The sequence below is a fragment of the Ochotona curzoniae genome, unplaced genomic scaffold, assembly GCF_017591425.1.
Source record: "Ochotona curzoniae isolate NIBS_2020 unplaced genomic scaffold, NIBS_Ocur_1.0 contig_523, whole genome shotgun sequence".
NCBI classification, from domain to species: Eukaryota; Metazoa; Chordata; class Mammalia; order Lagomorpha; family Ochotonidae; genus Ochotona; species Ochotona curzoniae.
This window is the reverse complement of record NW_024466459.1, coordinates 3,276,924-3,303,643: the sequence shown is the minus strand read 5'-3', so window position 1 is coordinate 3,303,643 and position 26,720 is coordinate 3,276,924. Positions and strand designations below refer to the sequence as shown.

Here is a 26,720-nt window from a genome sequence, read left to right as displayed (position 1 = left end):
CACTCTTGATGATCCAAGGATCTGCCACTAAGCCTGATTCCTAAACACCATAACTGAATTAAGTTTATATCCTCTTAGCATCAATAACTTCCTATCTTTGGGTTTAAACATGGACATGAGTTTGGATGTCAAATTATTTGCAAATCACATGATCCACTTTGAGCTAATTTAGATGTGAGATAAGGAAAGGTTCCGCTTTATCCCATTATATACATAGACAGCCATTGCTTCCCATACCATTTGTTGAAAAGTTAATCCTTTTCCCCCTGAACAGTCTCAATACTCACGTTGGAAATCTTTTGACCATATTTGCATCGGTTTATTTCTGGGATCTCTATTTTGTTCTAATTATCTATATATCTTTATGTCTGCACCACACTGATTTAATTATACTGTGTTTACTGTAAGTTTTGAAATCAGGAAGTGTGAGACCTTCTATTTTGTTCTTTTTGAAATAAAGAAAACAGATTTAATGTGGTTAATAGATACAATTTTAGGGACATAATGATACCTACCTCTTCTTAAATTTTCATGGTACCATATTTTTTATTTTCTTAACATCATAGGCTTAAAGTTCCACTAAATAAGCTCAATTAGCAAAAAGTAGAAAGATAACTGTCATGCAGGAATTAGAAAAGAGCTATAAGCAATAATTAAATCTTAACGTGTGAATTTTACTAATATTCATTAACTTTTATGCTCAATATGTTACCTACTACCAATCAAAGAAAATATGTAATATTTGTCTTTTGAGGTCTGGCTTATTTCACTAACAGTGGTCTCCAGCTGCATCCATTTCATTGTAGACTTCCACTCTGTTTCCGCCTTCCACATATGCCAATTTTCTTTATTCAGTTATCTACTGGTAGTCATCTGGGCTGAGTCATATCACAGCCATTGTGAATTGGACTTCTACAAACATGAGGTACAACTAATTTTCATCTCATTTTTAAGATGCTTCCTCACATCCAAGGAAACAGTCAATGAAATTAAGAGGTAACCCATAGAAAGGGGAGAAATATTTGCAAAGTATGCATCTGATAATCATTAAAATCCAGAACATATAAGGAGCTCAAGAAATGCAACAACCAAAAAAATAAACAGTTCAGTTAAGAAATGGACAAGGACACTAACAGGCGGTTTTCAAAGAATGAATTTCAAACAACCAACATAGTTAGCCATCAGGGAAACCACATTGAGGTTTCTCACCTTACCCTAATTAGAATGGTTATCATACGAAAATAAATAAAATAAAAAAGAAATGCTGGCGAGAAACTGGAGGAAAAGGTGCACTCACACACTGTTGGTGGGAATGCAAACTGGTACAATCACTATGGAAAACAGTATAACAGAGACTCCCCAGAAATCTGAAAATTGATCTACCAAATGACCCAGTACTTCCACTCCTGGGAATTTACTCAAAGAAAATGAGATCAGCATACAAAAGAGAACTACCTCTCAATTAGCAAGAACAACACATGCAATCAATCCAATTATATTCTTATTCAAAATCATTTTAGGTACTCAATGTCTCATGAGATCTATACAGAATTTACCACAAAATTTTTTATCTCTGAAGAGAAACATGCTTTCCAATTCATGCACTCAGGGAGTCTTTCCAGTTGTTCGTGGTCTTTTATTCTCTCAATCAGGTTTTATTGTTTTCAGCCTATGAGTCTTTCACCTCCTTGTTTGTTTTCCTATGGATTCTTTTCGACTTTAAATAGTTCAATGCAACTCATTTTTGTGTGTAGATTTTACATCCCAAGTCCAAGTTGACCTCATTTATTAGGTTTTCTGAGGAACTGTTAGGAGTTTCTATATGTAAATCATGTTATTTGTTAACATAAATAATTTAACTTCTCTCTACTTCGTTAGGGTGTTCCAGTACTATCTTGAATACACATGACAAAAGCGACTGCCTTGGCATTGCCTCTAATTTCCAAGGCAAACTTTCAGTCTTTTACCACTTTTGATTTTGGTATGATGTTCATTACAGGCTTTCCATAAATAGACTTTATGACAATGAGGTAGTTTTCTTATTTGCCTAATGTAAGTGTTCTCATTTTTGTATATATAAAAAGGTGTGAATTTTTTTATCAGATTCTTTATCTGCCTCAATTAAGATGATTTCATAAAGTTTAGTCTATTACTCTTCTATGTAGCGCAGAATATTCACTGATTTCCATATGTGAAACCATCCCTGGATTCCAAGAACAGATCCCACCTGTTACTATGGATAAGCCCTTTAAGTGTTATTCAACTCAGCTTGCAAGTATTTTATTAAGAATTGTGCACCAATATTCCCACAAATACTGTCCTGAAGTTTTCTATTCCTGTACTAGCTTTGCTTGGCATTAGTATCAGGATAACACTGACCTCTTAAAATGAATCTGCTATTCAATTTTTATGGAAAAGTTTCAGGAGCAAATAATCCTGAGTTCTTTAAATATTCAACAGAAACTGTCTAATACTGGGCTTCTCTTTGTCGCGAAGTTTTTGAGGTGCCAGACTGACTAATCCTCTACTTGCAAGCACCAGCATCCCATAGGAGCTCTGGTTTGTGTCCCACTACTCCACTTCCCATCCAGCTCTCTCTCTACTTAGGGACTGGGAAAGCAGCAGAGGATATCCTAAAGCCTGGGGGCCTTGCACCCATGTGGGTGACCCAGAAGAAGCCCCTGGTTCCTAAATTAGCTTAGCTCCGACTCTTGCACCATCTGGGGAGTGAACCAGCAGATGGAAGATTTTTTTTCTCTGTAAATCTGCCTTTCCAATAAAAACAAATGAATCTTTATAAAGAGGGAGAGGCTTTTGATTAGTGATTTAATCTTACTATCCATTGTGAGGAGTCTTTAGAACATCCCACCTTGGACCCAGAACCACTTCCTGCTTCCCCTTTCCCATAGCTTGTGAAATGCGCACAGTTCCAGTTAACCACCAATGAGGCCACCTCATGGCCTCTTACCTGAGAATCCCACCCCTCAATCTCTCACAGCCCGTCTCTCCAGTCCCTACCCATCTACCTGTGGCTCAGATGATCCATGTGGGTCCACCCACAGCTCCTCTTAAATTCTCCACACCCCCACGCCTTGCAGACCTACCTGGGTTGTATAAATGAGCCTCCACATGTGCCCCCTTCCCTTGTCCCCTCTCTTTCCTTTTTGCCTGGCTCTCCCCTGTACTCCATCTTGCCCCTTCCCTTGCCCTGGTAGCTCCCCATCCTGCCCACAGGGCAAGAGAAGTTTTCCTTCATGTTCTCTCCCTCTCCACCCCCTTCCCATTCCTGCCCTGCTGGAATAAAGGCCCTCCTAAGCACCTTGCTGCATCTGGAATTTTGACTTGTGATAAAGTAATACTGAAAAGAGGACTTGACTGCAGGAATTAGCTGCCCATAAGAATCTTAAGTGTGTTTACAACCTAACAGGTATATTTTCACTTTCACCTGATTCAAGATATTCTCTTAGTTCTTCTTTGACTTATCAGTTACTTAAGGAGTTTATAATTTAATTTCCACGTTGCTTAGTCCATTTCCACTTGTCCCACTGTTTATTTCTAATTTCCTTTTTGATCAGAAAATGTGCTTTGTATAATTTCAATCTTCTTTAATGTACAAAGGTTTTGCGGATTGACACATGATTTATCCTAGAATGTGCTCCACATGCACTTGAGAAAAACGTACACGTGTTGTTCACCAAAGTATTCTGTATGTTTGCTAGGTCCTAATGGTCAATAGTGTTGCTTAAGTCTTCTTTATTGATTGATGTTCCATCTAATTGTTCAATTTGTGAAGGTAGGAAAAGGAGTTCTTCCAAATAGTGTTGAAATGTCACTTCCTTCCTTAAATTTTATGTTTGGTGAAAATATAACTATAGCTGTTGTATCTTCCTAACTGACCCTCTCATCATTACATAGTGTCCTTTTTTTTGGCTTAAAATCAAATTTGTTGGATAGTACAGCTACTACTCACATGGTGCATCTCTCTCTTACCTTTCGCTGTTGATCAGGAACATCAACAGATATAAAGTGAGTCTGTCAGTAGAACACTTTTTTCTTAATTCATGATACCAATTTATGACTTCCGATCAGGGAGTTCAATCCATTTACACTTAAAATAATTACCGACGTAGAAGAAGTTACTACTGGCATTTTCCCCTATATCTCTTATATCTTTAGTTTTCCTTATTTCCTCCATTATGGCTTGCCTTTCTGTTGATTTTTTTCATACTGACAGTTTTGTACACTTTTGTCTTTTGGACATATTGCATAGACATTCTTGTGGTTACCCTAAGGATTAAGTAGAACATTCTTAATTTATAATAATCTATTTTAAACTTCAATCATATGCAAAAAATCTACTCCTTTATAGTTCCACTCTCCTCTTTGTTATTTACAATGTGTCACCATTAACACATGTTATACATGTGTCCTTTTAGACCTACAAGGTAAAAAGTGGGGTATAAAACAAAACTACAATATTACAGGTTTTTCTATCTGTCCACATATTTCTGATGTTAGTTTGCTCAACTTAGCAAACTTTATCAATTTTGTCACTCTAGAAAGTTAACATTCAGTTCCATTTATTTCTCTCTATTTTGTTATACTGATTTCCATTTCTATTTCATCTTTTCATTCAACTTGGAATGAGTCCCTTCACTGCTTATCTCTCAAGCTTCCAAAGGCAGCAGCTTTGATCACTGATGTTAGATCTTCTTTCCTGACATAAGTATTATAAACTCTAAATTTCTTTACATAAACTACCTTGGCTGAATCTTATAAACTCTAATATTTAGATATGTTCTTTATCATTTGATTCAAAATATGCTCTTAATTCCCTGATTTCTTTCTTGACCCATAGGTTACTTACAAGTGAGTTTTCTACACTTGTAAAGATTTGAAGATTGAAAGATTTAAAGATTGTAAAGATTTTTTTTTATTGTACTATTATTCTTGATTTTTTTATTCAGTTCCAGTGAGATCAGAAACCTAAATACAATGCAATTACTCATTAAGTGGTAAACATAAAATGTGGCATATTCATCAAAGAAATATACTCAGGAGTGATACATGCAGCAATATGAACTTGAAATGTAATATGTAAAGTAAAACCACAACCAAGGACTACATATCCTGAGTTCACTTACAGAATTTCTAGAAAAGACAAGACCATACACATAAGAGAACACTGCTTTCCTGGGTGTCAGGGTATAATTCCGTATCATATAGAGATGAAAATTCCTCCCAAATTAAACTACATTCTGAATCAAATAATCCCAACAGCAGTAGGGGAAGGAGGCATTGTAGGAAATGCAGGTGTATACACTTGCTTCATGAGCTACATCTGCAATTAACAGAGAAAATAAAACATCAAGGACAGTCAGTAATTCTTGAGAGAGAAGACGAGAGCTGGAGGGCCTATACCACAATAATAAAAATCAAAATTTATTTACATTAATTCTCAACTCCCTAAATCAGAAAGTTAGCTACCAGGAAAAAAAGGACAAAAAAAAAAATTAAAAAAAAAAACCCTGAGTACCAAATAACACAATCATAGTTTAAGCAAGATAAAAAAGATAAAAAATTACAAGATAAAAAATTACAAGCCCAAAATTACAAAGTACACACAACAGAGAAAACTGGTAAGTAAAAAAGATTATAGCTATTAATATTAATATTCAAAATAAGACACCAACTGTTATGTTGAATGTCAGGTCCATCCAAAACTCACTTTGAAAATTCAGCTGCCCTCGCACTCACCATCCGGACAGCATTAATCCTACGGTCATATGAACAGGTGGTCAGGTGTTGCGTGTTCTGCACTCAGGAACAAGCTAACACCATGACTGTGGGGGGACAATCCTTACAAATGCTGAGTGTGGCTCACACCCCTTCCCTTCCCACGCTCTCTTCCCTGTGCCCTCACTCACTTAATGCTAGAACCCTCAGATTAGACTGCAGACTTGCAACCTTTTACACTCTGCTCACCATACATTTAAGAGCCAGGTATTCTTTTATAGCAGCACAAAACCAGTTAAACACCAGTGAAAATGAAAATGCAAGCTATGGGGTGGGAGAAGATATTTGTCATATATGCCTTCAACAAAGAACTGATATCCAAAAACACAAAGGGACAATCAATAGAGAATACACAAACCAATTTTACACACATTTGTAAAAATGGACAGAGTTCAGGCCCAGTACAGTAGCCTAGTGGCTAAAGTCTTTGTCTTGCATGTGCAAGTATCCCATATGGGCCCCGGTTCTAATCCCGGCTGCCCCACTTCCCATCCAGCTCCCTGCTTGTGGCCTGGGAAAGCAGTTGAGGATGGGCCAAAGTCTTGGGACCCTGCACCCATGTGGGCGGTCCAGAAGAGGCTCCAGGCTCCAGGCAAGGTGAGGATTCAGCCATTAGGCTATCACGTCAGACCCCCCAGGACACTTTATTACATACACTCCTAACCACATTTATGCCATTGGACATAGAAAAGTGCTGACTGTCACTGAAAAATGTATCCAACAGCTGTTGAAGAACGAGCTGGTAACAGCAATAGTGTTAATTAAATATAAAAACAAAATTTAATCAAGTAAAAAGATTTTGTTATATTTTGCGTACACAAACTAAACTATTAGCATTTTAATGTGAAAATTATTTTTCACGCACACCAGTCAACAAATAGGTTTTTGTGATTCTTGATCACCACCTTCTGGAAAAACTATTGAACTGCACAGACAAGTGAAACACGAGCTATCCTGGAAGGCATTTTAAAAGACATACAAATTCCCAGCTTTTGCCACAAGGCATTCCTGGAAAACCACATCATGAAGAGGATCATTGTAAAACAAATCACATTTTCCATAAGTCCAGGACTACGATTACATTTGCCACCACAAACTAAAATCTAGCATCAAGTAACTCATGGGAAGATGTCATTTAAGATGCAAAAACAATAGTCTTCCATAATCATATAAACGAGGATAAATATTCCCTAAGTCCTTTCTTACAAGCATGAACATATATTTTTACCCTAATTAACTATGTAAAGATTGTCAAAAATATCATTTTAAAAATTTAAAAAAAAATTTTAATTAAAAAAAAAAGCAAGCATGAACATATGTGTTATTTAAGTGACCCACTATAAGCTAAAAGGTGAGCTCCAGGGAGCAGGTACGTAGCCAATCAGTAAAGACACCCATGCTTGTGAGAGATTAGGATTGACTTCGAGTATCCAGCTTCAGCCTGGCCCCCATCTTTGGCCCCAGGCAAGTTCCAACCTTGCGAGAATTTCAGGAGTGTCCAGGGAATAGAATCAATCTCTGTCCATCCCTCCTTCTATCTATCTATTCATCCCTTCCTTCCTGCCTGCCTACCTGCCTTCCTTCCTTCCTTGCTTCCTTCCTTCCTTCCTTCCTCTGCTTTGTCAAATAAATAATATTTATTAAAATCTAAGATCAGTCCAGCACGGTACCTAACGGCTAAAGTCCCTGCCTTGCACACACCGGAATCCCACACTGGCGCCAATTCTAATCCTGGCAACCCACTTCCCATCCAGCTCCCATCCTGTGGCCTGGGAAAGCAGTCTAGGATGGCCCAAAGCCTTGGGATCCTGCACCCATGTGGGAGACCTGGAAGAGGCTCCAGACTCCTGGCTTTGGACTGGTGCAGCTCAGGCCATTGCAGCCACGTGGGAAATGAATTAGTAGACAGAGGATCTTCTCTTTCTCTCCCCCTATCTGTATATCAGATTTTCCAATAAAAAATAAATAAATCTTAATATACATATATAAGGTCTAATTTATATAAAATAAGCCTAAGTTTGATGTCAAATATACAATTAATGATATTGTTTATACATTCCTAGAGTTTTTAAGTCATCTGAATGTTCACTCCTCATGAAATGCTATCTAGGCAAATCTAAACAAATGCTGTTTAATCAATAAATTCCTCTTCAGTAAGCAAATATGTTTCCTCTCTGTTCATTAAAATTGATTCAATATCTCTCCTCTTCACCTTTTCCTAATTCCTAATTTTTCCTAGTAATAAATACTACCAAATTTTTTTATCTTTGTCCCAGAAACACATATTTTGGTTTTTCTGGGGTTTTTTTGTGGTGTTTTTGTTTGTTGTTTGTTTTTATATTTATTTTATGTGGAAATGCAGATTTAGAGACAAGGAGAGACATAGAGAAAAGTGTTTCCTCTGCTGAGTCACTCCCCAAACAGCTGCAACAGTCACAGATGAACTGATCCGAAGCCAGGAGCCAGGCGCTTCCTCCAGATCTCCCATGTGGGTACAGGGTCCCAGGGCTTCAGACTATCCTCTGCTGCTTTCTCAAGCCATAACAGGGGTCTGGGTGGGAAGCAGAACAGCCGGGACGTGAACCGGCTCCCGTATGGGATCCTGGTGCTTGCAAGGGGAGGATTGGTCCATTGAGCCAGGACGGGGCCTATCCTAATGCATTCTGGTGATAAGCTATCCAATCATATCACACTTCATCAAAACGTCATAAAATGATGACAAGATATTAAAAGGCGGCTCCAAAAACTTTTACAATTGTATGATAAAAATAGAACCTTATTATCTTTATGATGTCTTTGTGATGAACCATGAAAAGAATACAGAAACGGCATGAACTGTAGTCAAAATACTACATGCAGCTTGAAACAGATGACACAGCAAAATGTAAAATATAAGCCTCTGCTAGATGTTCCTTTTAAACTGAAAAAGGAGACTTGCAAAGTTATCTAAATAAGGATTCTTACAAAGCCTCTCTCAAAATAGCATGGCCACTCTTTATTCTGATAGAGTGCAGAATTCACCCTGAAAATTAGAAACTATCCTGCTTGACCATTGATTTTATTTATTTCTGAGGAACACCAAAAATTATTTTCAGTAACTGAGAAAAGACGATGGCCAACAGATTTTAAGGTGATCCTGTTTGGATGTGTTTGAGAATTACAAAAACAGAAGACAGTCACACAATCTAAACCAGCAGCGTGCCAATGACGAGGGCGGCAGCAGCAGCCAGCACCCACAGTCCTGGGTCAGGGGTTCCACCTGCTTTATCTTGCTTTGGCCTTACAGCAGCTAGGTTCCTACCACTACCATCTCCCTCTAACAAATGGTAAAACTGGGTTTAGAGAAATTAACTAACTTGCCTTGGGGCACGTGGTTGCCAAGAGTCAGAACTGGGATATGAACAACGGAAAATTGCCTCAGCTCAGCTCAGCATAAAAATAACCATGAAGACAGCCACTGCTGGCGAGGATTGCAGAGGTGGCACAGATAGAAAAAAATAGATAAAAATGAAATCTCTGTACTGGCTGCATACAGTACTTGTGTCCACACTACATATGAAAAAGAACATGGGATGTGGAATCCTGGGTCCATCCCCACGAAAGCTACACACCCCTCCTGGAACGATTATCTCCTCTATGAATAATAAACGGCATTGATGTCAACTTCCTAGGATTATAAAGAGAATTAAGTCAAGCAACTTAGAAGAGACTTCTAGAATAGCACCTAACGTACTGTAAGAGTACCCTCATTTGGCTTCTGCTCTAACACATCAGAACTGCAAGAGTCTTCCAAAGCTATGCATATTTGTTATATAACTAAATCTGTGTCACTAAGCATATTCATTAATTACACAACAGAGTAACAGGCAACAAACTGCTAAATGTGATCATGTCTCAAGAGGAAAATGGGGGAAGGAGTACACGGGGAAGCCTCCGATGCATTACTCTATGTATTTCTTTTTTTTTTTTTAAAGATTTATTTTTATTATTTTTGTATTGGAAAGGCGGATATACAGAGAGGAGAGACAGAGAGGAAGATCTTCCATCCGATGATTCACTCCCCAAGTGAGCGCAACGGCCGATGCTATGCCGATCCGAAGCCAGGAGACTCTTCCGGGTCTCCCACACGGGTGCAGGGTCCCAAAGCTTTGGGCCGTCCTCAACTGCTTTCCCGGGCCACAGGCAGGGAGCTGGAAGGGAAGTGGGGCTGCCGGGATTAGAACCGGCGCCCATATGGGATCCCGGGCATGCAAGGCGAGGACTTAACCACTTGCGCCACCGCACCGGGCCCGACTCTATGTATTTCTACACTGAGGCTTTCACAAGCATGTATTACACAGATTGCACAACTGTCCTAAGTGAAGGCTGAGCCTGTCCTAGTCAACCATTGCTGCATAACAAATTATTATGAACTTAGCAACTTCAAATGACACACACATATGTTCTCTCTGCTTCTGTAGGTCAGCAGTACAGGGACAGCTGGCTTGAGTCCTCTGCTTAGGGACACACACAGCTCTAATCACAGTTTGACCAGGGCTAGGATCTCATCTGGAAGCTCCCCTGCTTTGCGGGGTGTCCATGGCTCCTTAAGACTGTGATTCATGGCAGCTCCTTATTCAGAGTCGGCAAGAGGATGCCAGCAAGACTTGAGAGCAAGTGTACTGCCAAGATGGAGCCTCCCACAATGCGATCCAGTCATGAGTGATCACTCACCACCATTGCCATAATCCACACACCATGAACCCGACAAGGTCCTGCTCATGCTCAAGGGGCAAAAGTTATACAAAAAACAGAACGAGGAGCGCCATGGACCACTTTAAAGTAGACTTTCCAAAAAGACAGGCTCCTTCCCAGAGCTCACAGTTCTCTGAAGATGATCAGAAAGGTCGTGATGTACCATCCAAGATCATGCAGTGTACAACTGGATTAACCAAACTATGCATGGGCGAGGTATAAGTCAATGGCCCACACAGTAACATTTGATAAAGTCATGCTCCAAAGCCATATGACTAAAGCATTTCAATGGCAAGAAAACAGGCATGTATTTGACCTAAAAATGCAATAACAGATCTAGAGTAAAACAGCAATGTGAACTGCAACATTGGTTCTTCTTCAAGAAAACAACAGGACCTTACACCAAAAAGCACGATATGGCAAGGAAGGAAAAGAGAACCAGGATGGAACTAGCTGTGCATTAAAGCCAATTCTGGTGTGAAACACTAAGTACAAGAGTGTGTAATGTATGTGCAGTGGAAGAAAGCAAGCATGGTAATCAGGCAGGTAGAATATGACCTCATAGCACTTCTAAGCATTTGGAAAGAGGCCACATACCAGATCCTGCAGAAGAATCAAGGTAAAGGGAAGTGCCATCTCCACTGAATCGGGAGTCCAAACAAAAAGGCTTCAAAAGGACTCTGCAACTTTAATAAGATAAAAAGTCTAGGACACAAACAGCATCATCTAAAATGCCATTAGAAATACTTCACATACAAAAAGGTCTAAGTAAAGCAGGGTTTTATAAAGTGATCAAAAAAGAAACACTAAGGGGGGAAAATCTTTTAAGATTAAAGAGGTTTTTCAAAGGACAAGTTGAAGTGGTTGTAAAATTTATGAGGCAGCATTAAACTTCAGTTCTGAGTAACAATAAATTATTCACTATAAAAACATACATGTGTCAAATATTATAAGCCTCTTAAACTTTTAAGAACAATTTCTTGCAGAACTGATTAGATGTATTAGGTCACATTAGCAGACACTGACTTTTGCTGTAGTGCAGGATGACCACTGGAGTAAGGAGTAAGTTTAGAAAGGAACTGGCAAGACAGACCCATCAGTGGGCAACTCAGCTACCACATGGTGCGCATGTGGCCTCGAAATCAATCTAGTCGGCTTCCTCTAATATTAAAAATTTATCTCAGAAGATCCCCATGTATGAAAAACTATATACATCTGTTTTTTATTATACCTATGTATGAAAATTTCAAACACAATAGATTTTAAATAAATTAAACGAAACATCATTAAATTAAAAGACACCCCCAAGTTCCATTTTCGCAGCCCTAATGTGTCCATCCACCTCTGTGACCCTCTGACACGTGGCCAGCAGGTGTCTGAGTTGCTCTTTCTGGTCCTTCCGCTGCTTTTGGCTGCTCGGGGAAGGCACACGTCATCACTGTAGCCTATGTCAGCAACTCCTTCAACACCTCCACAACTTCTGCTCCCTTCAACTTCCCACAGAAGTCTTTAAAAATATTGCTGGGCCATTTCCTTCATGACAATATACCTGTCTCAAAGGATTTCTGTGCAAATTATATTAACTATGAGCCAGGGTCTGGCACTTCCACTCACGCATTCATATCTGCACTCTCCAAAAAGGAAAACTTTAAAAAGTCCCTACCACATTCTCATTTGGTGTGAGGGGCTGGAAATGTAGCTCAATTGGGACAAAAATAAAATAGTTCTAATCTCATTTTATGTATAGCCTAGTGTAAGCACAGACATAAATCCTTTCTGCATGTGATGACTGCAACAAAAAATCAACCCAGTACAGCAGAAGTCGCTGAACCTGCCCTGGGAGGCCAGGAGTGGCTGCTTTGAAGCGGAGATCTGAAGGATGGGTAAGATGAAGCAGGACCAGCTCTTCCCATTAATTACTTACTATATAATTGATAACTAATCCTTCCTAAAAAGATCATTTTTGAATTAAAACACCATTTAATTATAATCACTAAGAGAATTGGGTTATTGATTACAACTGCAGAAATGCTGCAATGGATTCTTTGCCAGAAAAGTTAGTGAGTTAAGAATTGACAGTCATTGACACCATGTGACAGTAATAATCTGGCAGGAAATTAAGGTGGAGAAAGGGATAAGGAAGGAGGAAGGAAGGGGGAGGAGTGAGGAACCATTATACTTCTAAACCTGTATCGTGAGAAACGTGAGCTTTATTCATTCTACATAATTTTCAAAAACAAAAAAAAAAAGGAGACAAAATTTCATTCATCAGGAGGGCAATAGAGGATGGCCCAAGTCCTTGAGCTCTTGTACCTGCACGGGAAATCCAGAAGCTCCTGGTTCCTGACTTCAGACCCAGCCTTTGGGGAGTGAACCAGCAGAGAGAAGACCTCACTTTCCTTTTCTCTCTGCAAATCTGCCTATTTCCTATCCTAAGCCTTTACGTATATCTAATCTGTGCACACTTCCACAGCTACGCACAATCAGTGCACTGAAACCATCCATGTACTTATCTCTGTCCCCTATTCATCTAAATCATCCGTAAATCAAGGGATCTGGGACTTAAATAGCGAAAGCTTGCCTACACTGTCAGATATAAAGACATCCTTCATTTTTAAAATGATTCCTATCATCCCTCTTCTTCTGTCTTTGTTCTTTCCATTTTTTATGAAAAACATGCATTTCACTTGCCTCATAATCCCATTTATAGCGGAAGAAAGCTCAAGTTCAGTAACAGATGCAACCATAGGAAACAGTGAAGAAATACTACACTGAGGAGGTAAACAAGGAGCACTTGTCTCCTGTCTACGGGGTCTTCTGCAAAGATGGCGAGGTTTCCAATTCTTAAGAAAAACCAAAAATGTGGATTTTTATATGAAATTTCCCAGTTGTTAGTTTTGACCAATTCATCCAAAAATTATTAAAGATTCTGTGTAATTCAAACAAAACAAACACATACATATAATTCATTCTGTCCAAGATGTTATCCAATTTTCAATCTCTGGTTTCAACTCCAACACAGAAGTCTGTGAGTCACCTTTACACTGTGAGCTCCACAGTCATTCCCCCTGGAAAGAACCAGAATCTAACTGGACTCCTAAGGCACACCTTGGCAAATAGCTGATGAATTCTGGAGTCAAACTAAGAAGTGTAGTTTTCTTTGTATACTTTTTGCAGTCAGATCAAATTTCCTCATAAGAAAAGGTGTACAATTTACCCCTTCTCATTTTAATTTTCCTCTAAATGAACATAAAAATATTTAACCCCACTTTCCAAGGACTTGTGTGTCTGTTTCTTTTTACTCTTCATATCACCTCTTCTGTTTTGGTCTCCCCATTTGCATTAGCTTCCCCTTTCTAATGAGCTAGTTTCACACGGACTGGATCTTTTGTTTTGTATTCATCTGTTCTTTTCCACCATAATATCTCAGGTCTAAAGAAAACACAGTCAAACTCTATCAACTATGCAGAAATTTTAAATTACTCATAACATTTCCCTATCTGTTCAAGCACTACACAAAAAAAAACCAGTGGACAAGAACAATTGCATTGTTAACAAAAACAAATTCCTAAATTGCAATCACCAAGAGAATGCAAGATAGTGAAGTGTAAATCACGGTATCTGTTAATTGACACTATCCAACATCTGAACATTCCAGAGCACAATGCCAAAGGGAAAAATACATTGTTTTAAAATAAATAAATAAAATAGAATAAAATTCTAAACTTAAATATAATCCATCTCGTGGCCAAAAATTATAGTATAACAATAATAGCCTTTTCGGATATTTCAGAAACTTGGAAGCTTGTTTGCACTAAAAAATTCTATTTAAGCTTCATATCCTACTAAGAAACCATTATTTGAAGATGTTTATGTATATATTTGCTATTTTATAAAAGGAAAACAAATATTAAAAGCTTCAAGATAGGTATTCAGGATATTATCTTGCCCTGAAGTCACTGGTTATGTTTTAATTCATGCTTGTCAAAAAGAAAACACACAATTAACTTATTTAAATATTCTCAGGTACCACTTCCTAAGCAATGGAAATATGTACATGAAGTTAGCGGATATCCATAAAGGCATTCAAAATGTAAAATATCTTAAATATTCAATAAATGGAGAGCAACACTTATTTTATCCATTCAATGTCTGCCCAATTCTAACAAAACTCTAAAGAAACAAATTGTACAATATTTTCAAAAAGAAAAACAAAACATATGTATAAAAAAAAGCTAAATAACAAAATACACTCAAAAATCTCTTTTTTATAGCATACCTGGGGCTATCAGCCGGCAACTGCACCAAGGCCTTGTCATCTCCAGAGGCAAGTTTCCATGAGTCATTTAACTTATGTCCACTGGTACCTAGCTCACCCATTATCCAGTCTGGCAATTGTTCTGGGCTTGGATCTTTCACTTGTGCGGGATTTGGCTCATCAAAGTAGATGGACTGATTTTTAAAAATCAGAAAAATTATTCTTTTAAAATATATTACAATTCAACATTGAAATTTTTCATTGAGTTTCAACTTAAATACTCTACTAAAATTCAACCACACACAAATATATAAAAATGTATTTTACACAAATATACAATTAGGAAGTACTCATATACAAAGTGAATCACATTTATATTTTAATTTTGCTCTGGGGTACATGAAATTTGACAAAATCTATAAGATAAAAATGAGAATTATTTTATTATAAAAAAAGACATCAACTGAAAAGTTGAACAGGATTTTTTAAATCATATGCTATCCTATTTCTGTGATCAATATTTCACACAAAAAACAAATCAATAAGCAGACAAATCATAAGCCATACAAACAGAAAGTAAGGCTAATAACCCCTTAAAAAAGTGAGAACAACAGATTGAAAAATCTGGAAGTTAGTTTTGGCCACACTACTACTGGGAAACCCTATTTTTCTTTTTCTTTTTCTTTTTCTTTCTTTTTTTTTTCAGAAACTAAAGTCTTTTCCCAAGATTTTATAAAACCAAGTGTGAATGGAAAAACAGAATACCATATGCTCATACCTAACAGCTAAAGTGTGCTTTCCAGAAAGTTCTATCTTCAGTCATTAAAAAAGATGTCATTCACCCATTTATTTATCTTGACATGAGCCAGGCTCATCTCTGAAGGACACTGCACTAACTGGACATTTCTGCAACTCCCCTAGTCCCACAAAGCAAATCCTCCAGAGGTTATTCCCTCCAGAGGGATGACCCATGGCCCTCTACTCCAAGTCAGACATGCACAACCATTTCTTTCCAGTGACATACTCCTTCCAATGTCTAATCAAACATCAAGTAACTACTATCCTAAAGACTCTGGCCTAAAGCAAAATACGACTCTCCTTCAACACACAGTGACAGGACTTCAACTTCGGACACTCTGCCATGGGCCAGCATTGGGGTACATAGATAAAGTCATCGCCTGCGATGCCAGCATCCCATACTGGCACCAGCTCGAACACTAGCTGCTCCACTTCCCATCCAGCTTCCTGCTAATAGCATGCTACCCTAAATGTCTGGGCCCCTACTCCCATGTGAGAGACCAGGGACAGACTTATAGCTCCAGGCTCCAAGGTCTAGCCTGGCTCCACCCAGGTTGCTGCAGTCACTTGGGGAGTGAACCAGTCTTTCACACTCTCTCCATAACACTTTCTTTCAAATAAATAATCTTTCTTTTTAAAAACAAAGAAATACTCTCTACTGTGCGCCATGCCACCTGACTAAAGTTTGCTTTAACTGACAAAATGCAGAACAATCTTGCAATATGTCAGACAGTGAGTTTGCGGCTCACACACACACACACACCTGTTTAGCAAACCAGTAACTACCACTTCAGATTCTTCTAGTGCACAAATGTACAGACCAACCACGTGACAACTTATCAACCAAACCTTAGCAACAAACTACCTTAGCAACAAAGTGGATTTCATTAATAAAATGATGAGGTATAGAAAAACTCCAACTTACTACTATAATTTCATTCGTATAAAAAAGAACTTTTATAGGTCATTCAATCCAAATTCTAATGAGTTTTAAAGTAACATTTTTATGGGGTGGGTTTTCGGTGCAGCAACTAAGTTGCCACTTGAGATGCCTACATTCCACATGGCAGAGCCTGATTTGAGTCTTAACTTCAGGCTAACCTGTATCCTGAGAAGCAACTACTCAGGTCCCTCCGGTATTGACACCTGTGCTCAATTCCCAGCCCCTCTTTCTGGCCTGGCGAGCCCTAACCACTGGAAGCACTGCATTTATGGAATGATTCAGCAGATGGAAGATTGATTCATGGGGGTGTGTGTGTGTGTGTGTGTGTGTGTGTGTGTGTGTGTGTGTGTGTGTGCGCGTGTGTGTGTGTGTGTGTGTGTGTGTGCAGGTGTGTCTCTGCCTTCCGAATAAATTTCAAATAATAACGCAAATGAAAGAGGTATAATAAGCTAGAATCTGCTGAAATACATAAAATTATCCCATAGGCAAGGTAAGAATCTGTTTGAAAATCGGGTTTTTAAAATTTATTTGAGAGGTAGAGAAGAAAAAGATGATAGTAATATTATTTGAGTGAAAATTAGACCAATTATGAAAAAAATCACTTTGTACTTTTGTAAAATATCATCAAATATTGAGCAACGAATAAATCAGTAAGAATAGTCCCCTTATAGGCTAATCCCTGGGGTTTTTTTTTCCAACTGAAGGCAGAAAAGTTTAATCATGGAGAAAAGAAAAATTTAACTTTCTTAACAAGTGTATTTCAAAAAGTTCATTAAAAATGGAATTAAAAATGTTTATTTTTTTGCAATTCTTTTTAAAATTATTTGAAAGGTAGAGACCCTTCACTAGCTGGTCCCTGAGACCTCCCAGTAGCCACAGCTGGGAGCAGGAATCATCTCCACTGCCTCCCAGGGTCCACATTAACACAAAGCTGGAGCCAGAGCCACAGAACAAGCCTAAGAACTCTGATAAGGGAAACAGATGTCCTAACTCAACTCGCCTTTTAGCTGTCAGGCCACACGCCTGCCCCAGTACAGAAAGACTTAAATCCAAACATACTTTTAACATAACAATTTCCATAAACTTTTTGAAGGTCCTTCCTATTATCTCACACGTATCACTTAATATTACCATCCCCAAAAGAGATAATAAACTGATAGATCTTCTGGTCTCTGACACCTACCATGTATGAGGGCAGAGTCTGCAGAGTGCCTGGTTCAGGGCGGTGTGTGAATGGACCTTCAAGCACTCCTTGTTTGAGCATATGCAGCAGCAGCTTTGCGTACAGGTTCCGATTCTTCCTGCCCATGATTCCCGTGCCTGTTCCTGAAGGCTCACACAGTTTTCTGATCCAAAGGGCACACCTCTGTCGTTCTGGAAATACATAAAAACCATTAGGAACTTGATTCTTATCACACAAAATATGAAGTTTTAAGGACCTAGAATGGCACCTGCTTTACTCTAGAACACCTTTTCACAAAGGGCCAGATAGAAAATGCGTAAGGCTTTTCAGATTGCATGATATCTGACACAGCTGTTCAACTCTGCCACTGCAGCATGAAGTCTAATACAAGCCACAGGTCAATCTGGAACAGCACAGCTGTCATCCAGCACAACTTCACTGAAAAAGCTGTGAGCTAGAGATGGGTGATGGGCCAAAGCCTGCTGATGCCTGATCTGGATCTCACTTTATGAAGTTATCTGGCAATTTGGACAACACAAATGCAAAGTGATACTTTTCCCAAAAATAAATTCTCTTGATTACTACCAAACAATTTCTGAGAAAATTTTTGCTATAACTTTGCCATCTCTAAAATGGTTTTAAACATATTGAAAACTTTCTGGGTGGGACATTTAGCCTAATGGTTAAGACTCTCACAGTCTGCGTCAGAGAGCTTCAGAGTTATTGCACTCCGGGCCAAGGCTCCCAATTCCAGCTTCCTGCTGATGTGGCTCCTAGACACAACAGGTAAACAGCTCAAGCAGACGGGCCCTGGTCAGACCAGGTGAGAGGGTTCTCAGCTCGAGCAGACAGGCCCTGGTCAGACCAGGTGAGAGTCCTAGAGAGGGTTCTCAGCTTCTAGTTTCAGCCTAGGTCCAGCCCCAGGCGATAAAGGCATTTGTGAACTGAGCCAGCAAATAGGAATGCTGTCTCCCTCTGATTAAAAGCACAAAAATGTATGTTAAAAAAAAAAGAAGAAAAAGAAAAGAAAAATCTTTCTGTAATTCTAATTATATGAACAGGAGATAAAACACAAGCTCTGATTTATCTAAGCACTTTAAGCTTAATCTAAAATTAAATCTCAAATCTTCTACTTATTAAAGCCAATAATTTCCAGGGATTTGTAGCTGACTTATTCAGTTTTCGTTTAATATCTCTAAAAATAATTGAGTGCTATTTACAAGTAATTTCATCAAGTAATTGTCCTTTTAAAAAATCTACCTAAGAAAAATAGCACAGTTTAATCCACATGTAATGACCTATTGACTATATTATCTTGTCATGACCCAGGATTATTTTTGATTTCATGAAAACTATTCTGGTATTAATTTTTTATCAGTCTAACTCAATTTAAGGATTACATATCTAATACAAATCATAGCCTGCTCTAATCTCTTAGTTTACAAAGGTCATATCCATTTTTTGTTTAACCTGGCAAAACCACTAAGGCTGGATTTACCACTTTGCAAATATTACTATAGTCATCAGAACTACCCCTCTAAAAATACTTTTATATTTGCTTTAAAATTATATAACCATGAACTTCATAAAATATTGGACATGCTTTGAACAAAAAGAAAATGCAGAAGTAAGACTGATAAATTTTAAGTGTACAGTTTTTTAAACTATATAAAATTTGCCTCACATCCTCATAGCAATATTCTAATGTTCAGGACTGGTTACAGCTTTGTTATAAAATGAATTCTTTTTTTAAAAAAGATTTAGTTTATTTCATTTGAAAGGCAGAGGTACAGAGATAGAAGCAAAGCCACAGAGAGAGAGAGAGATCTTCCAGTTGCTGCTTCACTTCCCAAATGGCCACCAATGCTGGAGCTGGGCTGGTCTAAAACCAGGCACTTCTTCTGGGTCTTCCACATGAGTATAGGGACCCAAGGACTTGGTCCCTGCTCCACTGCCTTCCCAGGCCATCAGCAGGGAGCTGGATCAGAAGTGGAGTCACTAAGACTTGAACCGGCACCCATACTGGATACTAAGGCCACAGATGGAGGCTCAGCCTGCTATATCACAGTGCCGCCCCCATGAATCTATTCTTGTACTTAAAGTCATCTAAAAGTAAAGTTTAACCATAAAAACACATAAATGATTAGGAATTTCTAGTTGTTTTTTTTTTAAACTGGGATGTGAGTTCTTGAGCGTTCACTATGAAACAGGTAAAAGAGAGCCAGTGATGTATACAAGCTGACAATGTGCCATGAACCAAAGATAATCAAGTATATGTTGCATTTGAGGAGAAAATAAAACATAAGAATAGTTTGAAATAGAACATATTTCTATGACAGATAATTTTAGTTTTAACATAAATTTTTCCTAATCAGATTTAAGACCAAAGGGGGGCAGTTATTGACTATCAAAGAGGATGCCATTTAGAAATATCACTTAGGGGACCAGCATTGTGGCACAGTGAGATGAGCCTTTACTTGTAACACCAGTATGCCATATCGGAGTCCTAGATGCTCTGCTTTGACTCCAGTTCCCTTTCAACATGCCTAGGAAAGCAGAGCAAGAAGGTCTTAGTACTTGGGTACCTATCACTCACACATGAGACCAGGCTGAAGTTCCTAACTCCTGACTTCAGCTTGACCTGGAACAAGCCATAGAAAATCTCTCTGTTTCTGCTTATCTCTCTCTCTCCTCTCTCTTTCTCTCTCTCTCTCTTGCAAAAAATAAATTAATTAAAACACACACAAAGAAATATCATGAAATACTAACTTGAATAATTGTGGATGATAACTGTCCATGGAAGGTGACACTGATTTGCAGAACAGCACATGAAGAAAGAAGAGATAAAGATGTGTCCAGGCAAGGGAAGAGGAACAGGATTCTTGAGAAGATCATACCAAGCTGTCCTGGACTAGAAAAGGTGGCAGCCTAGGACAATGGGTGGCCACAGAACATGTAACTCACATAGAACTTACTACACCCAATTTTCCCAGACCAGGGAGCTGGAATATCTAATGTTCAATCAGTCCTACACTCTGAGCACAGGGATATAAGGAATTTGAAAAAGCCATTGTTTCTTGGAACATTGAAAACTCACCTCAAAAGCTACAAATCAGTCACCTATGTGCCTACTACAATTTAGAAAATCTCCTTGTTTCCCAACTTCTGATGTCTTGAATCATTTGAAAATTCTCTAATCTGAGACAAGTACTCTAACACCAAATCAAAAATAACAGGTCAGGAATTGCAGACAAGTAACAAACTCTTTCATGCTGGATTTTATCCAGTAACCCAGCAAGCATGAAAAGACCAAAGAATTCTTTTCTCCTTTGATAAACAAAAGGGTCAGACAGCAGGTAAACAGCAGGCTCCTAAAAGAGAAAACACTGCCCAGAGATGGAGAGTACGCTGGAAAACACAGTTATAACCAACTTTAAACATCCAGGTGTGTGAATTCATAACAAAGGCGAATCAATATCACAAGATCTCTACACTTAAGAGGCTGTTGTCATTAATTTCTACTTACTGTTGAACAGCTCCAAATAAACAGGTGAATAGCAAAAATTGTGACTAAAATAGTTCAAATTCCCTTCCATTTTGTTGTTCATTAACTTGAATAATATTTCTCAGTTCATCTGAAGGAGACAATTTTCAGAAGCGGACATCTAGCCTACCTAAGATGCCCTCATTTCACACAAAAGTATATGGGTTCAATTCCCAGCTGTAGCTCCAGAGTCCAACTTCCTGCCAGTGTGGACCCAAGAGGCAGAGGTGGTGACTCAAAGAACTGAATTCCTGTACCCCATGAGAGCCGTGGCTCACATTCCCATTTGTCGGCTTCAGGACAGACCAGCCCCAGAAACCATCTGTCTCTTCCTCTGTTCGATCTCTATTTTTATCTCAAATTAATTAATTTTATAAGACTCTAATTTTCAAACACAATCTTACCTGACCTGTGGGGTAATTTTAGGACAAAGGGCTTCATATCAACCACAAAGTGATCAAATTCTGCATCCAGCTTCTCCCATTTTTCTTCTTCGCTTCCCATGTCTATGTATCAATCTGTGAAAAAGTTAAAATATTAAGGATCCATATGTTGAAAATTATTTTTTAAACTAATCTGCGTTGTACTCTATTATTGAGAAGATATGCTACAGTTTTGTAAAAAAAAAAATTTGTCATACACTCATACTTAATTTATATCAAAGATCTCTCAAGAACCCTCACAATTCAGTCACAAAAAGGCATCAGCAAACAGCTTAGTCCTTTTTACCAAATAACAAATATAGATGACAAGTAAACACATGAAAAGATGTTCAACAGCATTAGTGAACAGAAAATGCAAATGAACATCATAGTGGCGGGAAAAAAGCACAAAGAGATATCACTGCACATTCATCAAGACAACCAAAACAGCCCGGTGACTTCCACGTCAGACCTGGAAGAAGCTCCAAGCTCCTGGCCTGGCCTGGCATTGGCCCAGTCCTGGGCAAATGAACCAACAGATAGAAAATTTCTCTCTTTCTCTCCGTCTCCCTCCCTCTCTTTATAACCCTTTCAGTAAACTAAATAAATCTTTAAATACACACACACACACAACCACACCAACAGATGCTGATGAGGATCCAGAACCACAGGCATTGCTGGTAGAAAAGCAGAAGGGGGCGCCACCCTGGAAAACAGTTTTGACAGCTTCTTACAAAGTTAGACATAGGTTTATCATGTGACCCAGACCAAAACACTTCCAGATATTTACTTAAGTGAAATGAAAAACATATATGCACACACACACACACACACACACACACACACACACACAAAACCATTCTGAACGTGGCACTTGGGGTAACCTAGGTCGTTGCTCCCTCGCAGTCACAGAAGTCAGCCAGTCTCTCATTGGTTCTAGCATGTGTCCATGCGGCCATCTTTTCTCCACCCAGCCTTGCCCAGGAAGGAAAACACTACTGAGACGCACCCTGCCACCATCCAGGTGCTGCTTCTCCAACATCCACCTGTAAACTTCCCTCCTAAGACGCTCCAACTGTGATACACAGCCTATGATCCTCTGAAACTTTCTCTCCTTACTCCATCACTTATTTTCCTTCTTTATCCTCAGCAACACAGCAATCTCTTGATGCCCTCCTTTATTCTCTAACCATAGAACTTTCAGGAAAAAAAAAAATCCCTCTTTCTTCTAAATAGCTCATGATGTCACTTGAGCCATTAGGTGCCTTGAGCCATTTCCTACTCCACAAACTTTCAAGACTTTTACCAGATATTCCAAAGCCCCTCAAAGGCACCGGCCTCCTCACCCTTGGTTTTCAAAGTCTGTGCAAATGGGGCCCAATTGTGCCTCAACAAGTGAAGTTGCCATCCGCTGCACCAGCATCTCATGTGAGCCGCTATCAGAATTCTAGCCATTCCACTTTCAATCCAAATGCCTGTGACTGCACCCGGAAGGCAGCAGAGGACGGGCCAGCTCCTGGGGGTGGGCCACAGCCTGGCTCCGCCCCAGCTGCTGACGTCATCTGGGAGAACAGTACCCACCTGGGAGGCCCTGATGTAGCTTCTGGCTCCTGGATCAGCTCAGCTCAGCTCTGGCCAGGAAGTGAGCCAGCAGATGGAAGATCTATTTCTCCCCCTCTCTCTGTAAGTCTGCCTCTCAAATAAAAATGAATAAATCCTAAAAAAAAAAAAAGACAGCAACTATTCATATGAATAAGCAACTAAGGAGAATACAAAAACTCAGCTCTGCTGCTCCACGCTTACAAAAGACACAAGAGGGTCAAGTGAGTTTTGCTAAAAACCTGCCTCTCTTGACCCTTCTTTAATTCTCAAGCAAAATAAATGGAATAAAAGATAAAAACAGAAACTAGCTAATATTTCAAACCCTCAGGAATTTTTGTTATATAAGTTACATGGTATATCCACGAGTTTTATCTTCTTAGTTCTACCTAATCTGAAAGTTGTACACAATTCATCAGGACTGAATGAAATGAACAGAACTGAAAAACAAACGCAGCTACAGCACTGGTTTAGGCTTAAAGTCCTTACAGCGTGTCTAGTTACAAAAAAAAATAAGTAAACTGGGCGGCTGGTTCCTGCTTAGTTATAACCTGAAGTGGATCGTGTCTTTTTTTGTTAAGCCTATTTCTCCGAGGACATCTACAAAATGGGCTAAGACCTTCTCAAGGTGTTTAGCTCCACAGAGCCAAACATGAGCAAGCTACAGACGCTCAAAGGCTTTGGAGGAGGAGGAAAACAAACAAACAAACAAACACACAAATGCTCAACAAAGAAAACACTGCACAGACAACATGCTAGTGGCCAAACACAACGTTACTGAAGTTGCAAAAGAAACGGGGGCGGGGGGAGTTAATTCAGATTCAAAATATATTGTGGATCATTAAAAAAAAAAAAATCCTGCAATGACAACAAACCGTTAAGAGGCTGACAGGTGCACTAGCTGACGTTTGACCAGGAGCCCTCCCCTACTGTGCCAGGGGCGTGGCGAGCAGTCAACGCACCTGCCGGGCCCGGGGGAGTGGCCGGCGGCCCTGAAGGCTGTGCACACCCCGTGGGGCAGCTCGCGGCACCTCCTTTCCCCTTATCCCCTCATTCCGTCTGTCTTTGCACACAGTTGCGACTTAACCCTGCTCCTCAACACTGAAGAAACACCGCGAAGGATGCTGGCGCACGGCCTTTCCAAGGGGGACTCGTTCAGCCGCTACTGTTTCTAGAACCTGAGCAGCCAGCCTCCGGTTTTGTCCCGGGAGACACTTGGACGAGCACTCAGGCCCGCGGCCGCTGTCCTATCCTGTCAGGGACACAGACTTCTCCTCACAAGCCGCGAGTCCTCCCTGGAGGGCCCCTTCAAGTTAACCAGTCCCATCGGGCTGACCAAACTTTACTTCCAACTTTCTCACTCGGTGCCCGGGCCTGGGTTTCGCCCTGCAGTGACAGCAGCTGGCGGTGCCCAGGCCACCCTCCCCGCCACCACAGCCCCGATGCGGGGCGCGCGCCCCCACAGGCCTGAGAACGGGCCCGGGGCCTGTGGAGCGACGCCCCTCTCGCGGAACGACCCCGGCACGCGCCAAATTCCACTGGAGAACCTGGGAGTGGAGGGAGTGAGGAGCTGGAAACCAGACCCTGGCGCCCCTACACGCAAGCTTTCAGCTCGGCCGCCGCCGCCGCCACCACCGCCGCCACCACCGCCTCCAAACGGTTTCAAATCCTTGCGGGTCGCCGGGTCGCCGCCGCCCAGCAGGCCGGGGGCGGGGACTTCCGCGCCGCCTGTCGCCGCCCCCGGCCCCGCCCCGCCGGCCTCGCTGTTGCCGTGGCGACGCCCCCGGCGGCGGAGACCAACACCCCCTTCGCCCAGGACCGGGATTTCCGCCCTCGCGTGTCCCAGCCTTCCGGCTAGGTCCGGTGCGCGGTGTCGTTGCCATGGCTACACTCCAGCAGGCCAGGAGGCGGGGCTTCCCTGCCGGCCGGGCTCCACGCTCAGGCTGTGGCCGACGCGTGGTGCTGTTGTCATGGCGACACTCGCGCCTACACTGGTTTCTGCTCTTCGTTTCTCTCCCCTCTGGACCACTGGGGCTGGCGAGCCGCGCCGTTGCCATAGCGATGCCTCGGTTGGCCTGGGAACAGCCAGGCAGGCAAGGCCAGCGTAACTGGACCTTGGGCGGGTCCAGGATAACTGGATCTTTGGCTAGTCGGGCATCCTGAGTCGAGAGCACCTTGCGATCCCCGGGATACCCAAAAAATGCTCGCTGGCTATCTGGACGAATTTCACAGATGAATTATTCCAAACGAGAATTCACCTGGGTATCTCACTCCCAGCGGTGAATGATTCTGTATTAACCAGGAATATGAGCAATTTTTTTTTCCAGTTTTGTTTTGTATGTGTTGTTTTTTGCCTTTGAAGCTACCTGAGGCCAGCAGAAAAGAAAAAGCACCCCAAATTCTGAAGCTCCTGGATTGAACTAAAAATAATGTTTCCAGATTCTGTGAATAGTTACATCAAGTGCCGGAAAGGCACAACCACCTAAGGACGGTCTCCTGTCTGCATTGCTACGTTGTGATATGCTTCGGTCTTTGTTAAGCTTTCTGGAGAAGCTCCGAATTGGCTGTTTTGAAATCTCTTGCAGAAAGAGAATTTAAATTGTAAAAATCCTCAAAATGAAATTCAGCTTACTTCTGTTTTGCATTTGCTTTCACAATAGGATTCCTTCTAAAGTGTCTGCGATACACTCAGTGTGGTGCCAAACATAATATTAAGCACAGCTTGAAGCATCTTTCCAATTTTGTATGAAAAATGGGGGTGGGGTATTCATTCGTTTGGGTCTAGTGACTTTCAAGCTTCTGGAGGAAGACATACTGTCTTCAACATATTTTTTTTTTAAGTGCATTTCACTGCAAAAACAGACCAACACTTCTCATCTCTGAGACTAACCGTGATAAGCAAAAGAAAGGGCATAATGCTTAAGTTTTGAAAAGCATATCTCTACATATTTCTTTGCTAGTGTTCCTGAGGGATTGGTAGGAAATGGCCCAAGTACCTGGGTCCCTGCACCCACAGGGGAGACACAGTTGGGCCCCTCGCTTCTTCCTTCAGCCCTGGCCACCGCAGCCATTTAGGGACTGAGCCAGGGCGTGGAAGGCCCTGCTGTCTCTCTCTGTAACTCAGCCTTCCAAATAAAAGCAGTGTATGGGTCATCCTACTATTAAAGACTAAGCATTATTAACACATTTATATATCTACTCAATCCTTATGACTTTTTAATGCCTGTTCATCGTTCTATCATTTGGACATAACATAGCTTGCTTAAGTATTCTCTTGTGACTACCAATTTTGCTGCTATAAATAATGCTGCAATAAACGCTTTCACAAATATGCATGTCCGTTGAAGTTCCAGGTATCTCGATGGAAGAGTCCTGTGGGCATAAGAAAAAGTATCAAGGCTTTTGATCAGTCCTGCCAAACTGCCTTCTAGAAGTGTTTTTGC

General features: G+C 40.4%; 1 protein-coding gene across 1 annotated transcript in view; it reads right to left on the bottom strand.

Moving 5' to 3' along the window:
- Window positions 1-21,760, bottom strand: part of CEP112 (centrosomal protein 112) — a 362,513-nt gene extending 340,753 nt beyond the window's left edge. Inside the window, exons 1-3 of the mRNA XM_040989545.1 lie at window positions 21,661-21,760; window positions 17,713-17,903; window positions 14,810-14,982 (exon numbers count right to left, since the gene is read on the bottom strand). Coding sequence (XP_040845479.1) covers window positions 14,810-14,982; window positions 17,713-17,903; window positions 21,661-21,760 — 464 coding nt within the window. The remainder of the gene's footprint in view (window positions 1-14,809; window positions 14,983-17,712; window positions 17,904-21,660) is intronic.
- Window positions 21,761-26,720: the final 4,960 nt, after the last annotated feature.